Source organism: Telopea speciosissima, chromosome 8 (assembly GCF_018873765.1).
Source record: "Telopea speciosissima isolate NSW1024214 ecotype Mountain lineage chromosome 8, Tspe_v1, whole genome shotgun sequence".
Taxonomy (NCBI): Eukaryota; Viridiplantae; Streptophyta; class Magnoliopsida; order Proteales; family Proteaceae; genus Telopea; species Telopea speciosissima.
The window spans coordinates 15,583,905-15,593,206 of record NC_057923.1 but is presented as its reverse complement, the minus strand read 5'-3'; the positions used below and the strand labels follow the sequence as shown (position 1 = coordinate 15,593,206).

The following is a 9,302-nucleotide window of genomic DNA, read 5'->3' as shown; positions in this document are numbered from 1 at the left end:
TCTAAATAAGATATTTTATTTTACTAGGGGCTGAGTGGTATAATTTCACGAGGTCTTGTGTGCCGCAAGAATCATGCGACTGGTTATTGTTCTTTTTCCCTTTTTTCGTGATGAAGTTTTAATTTGTCCGGGAGCATGGCCTACAGTAGTCCTCCTCGGGTCTATCTCTCTCCTCTCCCAATAGGGGGGTAGAGATATCATTTCCATAGGAGGAGAGACAGGTGAGTGCTGGGCGTGGCCATTATCCTGGACAGAATTTTTGCCCTTTTTAATTGAGAAAGAAATCTCTAAGTACAATTAAATAAAAGTTAGAAATCTGCATACACCTAAATGCAAACAACCACTAGTTCGGTTGGTTGGAGGCATTGCTGGTTTAATGTATGTCCCCCAAGAGATCTCTTGGACTGCATGTGTACCATAAAAGCATTCCCCTTCCCCCCCTTGTGGTTGTAGGATTCTGTTGGCTTGTCTTAGCCTTAACAAGAGAAAAAGAGCGTTGCCTAGTTGTGTGGCCCCTATGTTCCTCTATACGCTTTCATTGGCCCCCGTCCTGTTGTAGGGGCCACCTCTTGCCCTAACCAGAATTACCAATGCTACCTATAATGGGGTTTTTCACTGATAAGAACAATAGGGAATCAACAACGATATTAGAAAGAAATCCAGAGAGGAAGAAGGTCAAAGCTAAAGGATTGGAAGCCTAGATCCTCTTAGAGTTATCACATGAGACAAATAGATGCCATAAAGACTTAGCTGGTGGGAACAAATTATCACACACAATCACAAATCATCCATATGGACCCACAATGGTTTTCCAAAGAAAGATATGGAATTGGGGATGGTTTTTCAACTTCCAAAACTTCCCTGTTTTGGCGTAAAATTTTACTTGAAAATTTCCACTTTAAAAAAAATGGTTCTATATGTAAAATTTATCACAAAAAATTTTCTGGGTCAAATTTTACTTCGAAACAAACAGAGCCCAAGGAAAACTGCTACTATGAGACTGGGCCTGCAACTGCAACTATTGAAAATAGAAAAAGACTTCAAATTTGGGCGACACCAGACCAGATTTAGTAAATGGCCAGAACCCCTCATCCTACAAATCACTCCAAGATAAAGTTCTAGAAATATGAAAGAAAATAATAATATGCTAGGGAAAGTGGGAAACAAGTGTTGTAAGAGAGTAATATTCCATTCACCAGAAGGGGAAATGAGATCACTTACTTTGGTTAGACTAAGATGGGGCAAAATAGATGGAGGAATTCTAAATCCTTTTAGAGATGATGTCCATGGATCAAATTCCAAGTTAACCAAAGAGTTTGAGCTTACACAAAATGCTAAGTATATCATTTCTAATATCTAATATGCTATTCCAGATCCAAGAACCTCTTCTTAATCGAAAATGATCAAGAAAATGGTGACGTCTCAAATACTTAGACTGAGGAATTGTGTGCCTAAGGAGAGGAAGGGTTGGCCGAACAAATGCCAGGCTAATTTATTATGGACAAAACTTCATCCAATTCCTAATCCCTTAATTCGGGGAATCTTTTAAAACCAGCATTTTTAAGACAATGGGGGAAGCTATGTCAATTGGGACGGTTCCTAGATTTGAGACGGATTCGTACTGGTACCGGTATGAAAGGTGTCAATCCCAATGCTGTCTCATTTAGTAAATGAGACCAAACCTAGATCCTAATCCCGATTATTAACGGGATGGGACGATACCGATTCCTAAACGGTTCTAAGCCTGATAAAAAATAGGGAAAAGAACTTTAATGGTTTCGAAATTGTTCCATTATTAGAAAGCAACTTAGAATATGAAACCAAGATAAATTTCATGGATTTACTTCTTCAAATTCCTCCTTAAGATCATATGTAAGCTTCGCAAAACCATGTCTAAAGAATTAATTAATCGAAATAAACAAACCCATATATGGTTTTAGTGCCATCACAAAACAAGTTTATAGAAATAGAACTAAAGGTCCATTAGTTGAAACCTCTACGAGAGAAAATACCACTAGAATACATAAAACTACAGTCATAAAACTTCAACACAAGAACATGATATGTTAGATAGATTGTAATAAAAGAGAGATTATATAAATAATTTGTTATTTTGGGAAAAATGCTTTAGTCCCACATCGGAAAACTACAAAAGTTATAAATGGTATTTATTATATTACCTTCTTTATCTCTTGAATTAAATCGGAAAAGGGAGACATTCTACAGTGTATATGCGAGGACGGCGTAGCCGTCCGCACACGCGCGGCGTGGGCAGTGGGCTGTAGAGGCGTTAGTGGCGTACGCACGCACTTAGCACGTTGGATTAGAAGTACGTTGTTTTTTTTTAAATGATCAGATCCGTCGGATTAGAAGATCCTAAGGTCACGTCTGATAGGATATGACTGTTGTGAACAGGTTCATCTCTGGTTTAATCTGGACCGTTAGATCATATGGTAATTGATCTAATGGATACAGAATGAATAGATATGTCTATTCAAAAGAGGTGCTCCACTTCTATAAAATAGGAGTCATGTGTTCAAACGAATAATCTCTCCCTCTTACAATTCAGTATCTCTAAGTGGAGTTCTGTGTTTTATATTTATTGCTTTGTTGATTCCTGAAGGTGAATTTGTCGTGTGGGGCAAATATCTCCTTTAAGATAGCGAGATCGCGTTCAAAGCAGTTTGAAGTTTCCTTCTTCAAACAGAGTTTTTTCCAACATGATATACCCTTTGAAAAGGTACTCATAGTTCTCGTATCTAATTGGTATTTCGATTTTAATATCATTGGAAATCCCGTCCAATTTATTATTCGGTATAGCTATACAACAAGTTCAATACAAGACTGATGTTTCATGTATGACCATACAACATCAAGGGTTGGGTCGTTGGGAAGCACGGCGACATTTGGATCAAAGGTAAGTTTTCCTCCACTTTATTGTTTCCGCTGCCCTTGTCAAGTTTCGGGCTATCACAGTAAGGTTGTGCTCTCTCTCTATAATTTGGTGAGAGGAGAAAATTCTGTTATAATTAGTGTAGTTATATTATTAAAAGTGATCAGTGCTTGGGAAATTGCAGTTATTGCTTTCAATCGCTTTGAAATGAATGATTCAGTCAAATAAAAGATGGAGGGAGCAAAGATTGATTGTGTGAATCTAATCAAATATTTCATAATGGGATCCACTAAGGTCCTTGGTGGTCAAGAGAACTTCAGCTAAGTTAGGTCAACAGGCACTGGGCACTGTCCGCACTGATAAACTTGTTACAAAACAATAATAAGAAACCTGAAGAAGGTCTAGCAGAGCTCTCAATGCTTGTAGGTTAATGGGCCGCAAACGCTAAAGCTCAAGCAGAGCTCTCAATGCTTGTTTCTTCACCACCTTCCCGTACACACATCTCCCCAACTTCAGTGCTTTTTCCATCTCAAACAGCCCACCACCATGTTTCCTCAGCCCCTGTATTGCCACCCTCAACACCCTCTCATCGCCACCTACAGCCTCTGTGACACACTCTGCCACCACTTCCTCCGCCGGAATCCGCCTACCCCACCTCCTCATCGACTTCTCCGATCCAAAAGCACCCGAAAATGCAGCCCAATAGGATGCTCTTAAGTACCCTTTCTCCTTCCCCTTCATCATCCATCTCCTCATACCTTCCTCCAATCTGACCACTACACTGCCCATGTCTGATCCTCTCTCAAACGCCAACTCTATCTCTTTGATCTCTCCTCTGCTACTAATCTCTTCCTCAAATTTGCATCGCTTGCATTTACAGTAAAAGCCCCATGTCTTCGACATCTCGCTGCGCTTGTTCAACGGCAAAAGCACATCGAAATAGGCAAATGTGATTTCATCCCCTGCCTTGATGTCTTTGGAAGCATGGATTACCAAATGATCCCCAATGTGCAAGCGTCTTGCATTCGGATCACAGGAGTGATTAATAAAGGATGCCAACATCCATATCCCAACACCATAATAATCGCAGTTCTTACCAAGAACTTTAGCCGAAATTGCATCTTCGGTTAGACAATTTACATCTAATACGTTTAAGAGCCTACCCATGTCATCGATCTTCTCCTCGGAAGAGAAGAGTTCCTCTGTTTCAGGCCTAAAGAGACTTATATCAGGAACACTGAGGCTCTCCTCCTCTTCTCCTCCCGATAATGTAGAAATCAAACCACGCGTTTTCTTACATCTCGTGGTAGCGGCGAAAACTTTATCTATGAAGTCCTTCCACATAACCAATCGAGCACTCTCGGTTGAATCTAAATCTGAATCTTCGGCAGGTTCTGGCAATATTCCCCTGACGGTGGCGACAGCTTTTGTGAATAGCAACACAGTCCCAACTTCAATGTCCTTGGTGGCGAATAACCCTCGACCGCTTTTCTCTGATCTCTTAATCTGAACTGCGCCAATGTATTCTGCAAGTTCCGGAGATTTTCCTCGAAACCCGCTTAAGACCCAATCTGATAGGTCCAAATTACCAGTCCTAGACTGGAACTCAAGTCTCTTGCTTCGCTCCAAATACCCATGAAGGGTCTCAGAGTGTTCATTGCCCTGAAGATGGAGAAGAGCCGTTTTGAAGCAATCTGAAGCTCCTATATGGAGATTTAAGTTGAGCAAGATCTTACCTTTACAGAGATGGGTTTTGAAATGGGTAATCTCAATATCAAGTGCTCGATCACAGTCCTCCAAAGCCTCAGAGAAATACCCTAACCGGAACCGGGCCTCCGCTCGATTGGAGAAGGCTAAGCGAAGTGTCTTCCGTAGTTTTGACAACCCATCTGAGTCAGACTTGTCATGGTTCTCTGAGAGTTGTTGTTGGCAGAGAGATACGAGCTGAGAGTAGACTTGGATAGATTCCATCCATTCCTCTCTTAGGAGGAGCTCTGTAGCCTTGGATCTCAGTAACTGCATAATATCTTCTTCCATCTCTAGTCTCTCGTGTTTCATCCTCAACAGAAAACACAGGCGACTATCCACAGCTTCTCCGTGGCTAGAGAAGAGTTGTTGGTTATCTTTACTTTCGTTTTGAAAGTTACAGAAATGTAACGGTCAGATTTGCTATCCGTTTCGCAATTAGTTTTAGTTTTACAACGGCAGCGGGATAACGGCTATCTTGGCTTATTATTCCTTTAACACCCCACCAAAAACAAAAGGAAAGAGGGTATCGATCGGGCCGAGATTCTCGGCATAAACGATAACAGTATAAACTATAAAGTATAAACTATTGGGGAGGGTTTGTGAACCCTAGGATGGTGAGTGAACCGTTCGTCGTCTATGAAGAAAAATTTTTCAAACGATGGAAAATTTTGTTGAAAAAAAAAAAAAAAAAAAAAAGGTAAATTATACATAAGGTGCCTTAAGTTTGATGAAAGTGCATTTAAGTGCCTTAAGTTTTAAAACTATCGTTTAAGGTATCTTGTGAGTTTAGACTTTAGACAGTGGCATGCTAGCAAGGATCTTTTCTAGGGGTGTCAATTGATCCGGTTTGGTTTTGGGCTATCGGTCCAGTTTTCTGATGGTTTCAGTTCTAGAGTGTCAAGACCAGATTCGGACCAATAAACTCATCGGTTCTAAATCTGAGATCCATGACCATTAACTAATGGGTGGTCCGGTTTCGATTCTTAATTGGGTCCAAACATGCCCTTGTTTAGCAACCAAATGTAAAGCATTTTTCCCATTGAAACGAAAAATCTCAAGCAAGCTAGAATCTATTAAAAGCAATTCATTAACTACTGATGTGTGTCCTCTATGTGCAACAGATATGAGAGGGGTAGAACACTAGAATTTGAGGGGCCAAGTGTCTTGCTTAGTCTTGGATCATGTTCCAATAGCAACTGGACAACAACTGTATAATAAAAGTCACTTTAACTATATGTTAAAATAGCAAGAATCATTTTTTAACATTTTAAAACGAAAAAATGGTGCAAGACAAGTTCAAGTGTATGCATTTTATGTAATAACCCAAAATTGAAAAGAGTAGGTTGTTCATAGCTATGCATTTTTTTGTGAATTTGATCTATGATTTTAGTATATTTGTATACATAGTTTTGCTACATTATTTGTACTTTGTTAATATAATTTTTATGGAATTATGGCATACATTGTAAGATTTTTTTTATGGTTGCACATTTTTATTTTTATTTTTAATTTTTTTTTTTAATTTTTTAGGATAGAAAAGAAGGCTATTCATTCATGCGCGCCCAACACCAAACAAAGGAAAACAAAATACATAAGACAAATAGAGAGCATGATAAACACAAGGTATGAATATATGGTATCCAAAACTAAGGAATGGAGATTGACCCGGTCTCACTTTGCTTTTTTAATTCATAATCATTTATTTACATTTATTAATGTCATTTGTCAATGTTAAAAACATTAGAATGACACTTTTTGAAAAACTTATAAACCAAACAGTCGACTCGGTGCCAGTTAGTGAGGCCCTTGCTATTAGGAAAGGTCTATTGGAGGTTGTATCTCAAGGTGCTTATCGGGTCATAGTGGAACCAGGAACTCATTTCCTATTTACAGGATTTTACCAAAGGTTTGGCCTTATCAATGCTGCAGTGATAGATGGTATTAAGCATCTTGTTTCCTATTTTGATGTTTGCGAATTTGCATGTATTCCAAGGGTTGCTAATGAAATGGCAGATACCTTGGCAATGAGGGCTTAGTCCATAATGGGTAGGACTTTGTGCCCTAATTCCGATCCTTGTTTCTCTGAACTCTGTTTACGGGACACCTGAGTGTTACCCGTTTTAATCAATAAACTTTCTTTCTACCAAATAAAAATTATAATCCTTTTATAGGTTTATGGGTGTTTTTTAGATTTTTTTTTTCTTGGTAGAATACGGGTGTTCTTTAGCACTTGACAATTTTTTTAATATCCCACATAATTTGTAGGATTTGTTTTCATTTTTTCCTCATTTATTGCACTTTTAAAGATATTAATTTTCCACAAAAAAAAATTTATTTTCTTAAATTGATACTTATAGCTCTCTCTCTCTCTCTCTGAATTTTTGAATTTTTTTTTATTACTTTCCTATTTGATTTCAACCCAATCCAATAAATTAGCTCTTTCTCGAAGAATCGGTCAATTCCTGGCCGATGAATTGATCGATTCGGATCGGAATAGACAACAATCAATTCCATCACCTCCAACCACTCAACCTTGCATGAGGCTTATGTCTAAGGCTTTTCAAGTTTTTAAATCTTCTCCCAAAAAAAATGTATCGAATAGAAGAAGCAAAGATTTCCCAAAATCTATGGTTTTTATAGTTTTTTTATTCAATATAATTAAGCATCTTACTATAAGAGATATGTCTCATTGATTTTCTGCTATTTTATTGATTTAAAAAATATGAATAATGAGGGTTAGAGAAATCGGATGGAATCAGGATCGGGTTTAGTAGATTCCGATCCCGATTCAAATCAGGCAATTCACCCAATCCAATTTTGAATCGGGCAACTCAGCTTCCTTAAACCATAGACTAGATTTGTCAAGAAATGAAGCGACAAGGGCATTTTAGTAAATAATTGAAAAGTGTGTTTTACATAGACATCCTATCAAGTGATTGGGGAATGGACTGCTTAAAGGTTTTTCGGGTGGGCCATTGGTGATCAGAGATAACTGCAAAATAAGCCCAGCCCATTATAACACTGATTTCATTATACGAGCAACTACACAGGCCCAAGAACACAATCTTCTCCTCCTGCCCATGCTCTCCAGGAGGTCTCGAGTTCGAATCTCCTGGCTGGTACCTTAACCCCTCCCCGGTTCGACCCCCCCTCCTTTTATAGAAAAATATATATATAAAGCTTCCAATTTCACAAAAATAAAAAATAAAAAAATCTTCTCCTGCTATTTTCAAAATAGGAAACATGAAAGAAGAATTGCATTGCACTCAGGGATTTAATTCACGGTATCGGGTGTATTGGGCTGGATCGGATGATTTTTTCCTCCAAGATTTTGATACTATTGTTTTTTTAATATATTGCCCTCAATATTATTTTGTAATAACCAATTCGGTATCCGATATCGATACATCAGCCAATCTGATACCAAATCCTAAATCCATGTTGTCAATGTCTATTATTGAAAGAACAAAAAATATTACCTTTCAATAAAACTTTTTTTTTTTTTGGGAATGTGGAGTTCTTGGTCACTGAGTGTTTGGGCGGACGGGGTGATGGAGAGTGCAGTGCAATGGTGGGGGATGGGAGGGGGCGTAGTGGCAACCATCACTGCTTTGTGTGAGAGGGGACTCAAAATCGAGATGAAATCCTCAACCCTAAAATCGCATTGGGCTCCTCTCCAAGGACCTCAGCATCTAGGGAGTGTCTAGTGAGGCATCTAATGGTGTTAGGATGCTGGGCGTACGGAGATGTATGCCCTGGGTGTCGGGATGGCGATGTGCATCCCAACGTGCCCAGCAGCCCAGTGGCATTGGATGCCTCCTTGGGTGGGGCTCCCTGGAGAGGAGCTGGATGATCCCCTAAAATCAATACCAAGCTGGGCAGCAAGGAAAAAAATCCTCTCCAATTTCTTAAAGGTGCAGTCCAGTGCAGTACAGTTCAAGGTTGGGATGTCACCACCTGGCAAGCACGATATCCAGAATTAGAGGCGATTTTAATCTGGCGGCAACCACCACTGCTTTGTACGGGAGGGGACTCAAAATCTAGACGAAATTGTCAGCCCTAAAAACAACACCTAGCTAGGCGGCAACCACCAGGCTAAGCGGGTGTCCACATCTTTCAATAAAGCTAGTCAAAAAAAGTGGAAGGGAGAACAATGGGGTAACAGGAAAGAATGGACAAGATGAGAATAATATTTTTTTTACATGACAAAAGAGAGATGAAAAAGAAAAAGGGAAACAATTGCAACACTAAGCAAAAGAAGCATCACAAGATAAATCAGGAGCCACATCAATTGCATTTTGGGTGAATTCTAGCAACTTCACCCTATACTTGAGACCATCCAATTCTGTCTCCATATACACCATTCTTTCCTTCATCATCAAGCTCTCCTCCTTAAGCTGCGTGATTTGATTATCTTGATTGCTTATCCTTAGAGCTAGGAATTTCGGTCTAATTCCCTCTTTGACCAATTGATTATTCGAAGAATTGGACTCAGACTCAGACTCAGACTTCGACTCACCCTTTTCTTTGGTCCTCGTATGTAGCTGTCCCTTCATCATCGAGTGGTTCCAATTCTTGGAGTTGATACTGTAAGATGTGGTGTTGAATGGAGCACTTGGGGCATGGAAGATATATAGACTCTTGTTGATGGGTTTCCTTG

At 39.3% G+C, this 9,302-nt stretch overlaps 1 protein-coding gene across 1 annotated transcript; it reads right to left on the bottom strand.

Annotated features, from left to right (window-relative positions):
* Positions 1-3,249: 3,249 nt before the first annotated feature.
* On the bottom strand, positions 3,250-5,123 carry LOC122670648 (methyltransferase FGSG_00040). The gene is made up of 2 exons (XM_043867603.1): positions 5,023-5,123; positions 3,250-4,973 (listed from the first exon to the last, which is right to left on the bottom strand). Exon 2 carries the CDS (start codon positions 4,949-4,951, stop codon positions 3,338-3,340), a length of 1,614 nt encoding a protein of 537 aa, XP_043723538.1. The 5' UTR covers positions 4,952-4,973; positions 5,023-5,123; the 3' UTR covers positions 3,250-3,337.
* Positions 5,124-9,302: the final 4,179 nt, after the last annotated feature.

Excerpts from the sequence above, each read along its gene's own strand:
- LOC122670648 (XM_043867603.1), bottom strand. The coding sequence starts at position 4,951 with ATGAAACACGAGAGACTAGAGATGGAAGAAGATATTATGCAGTTACTG.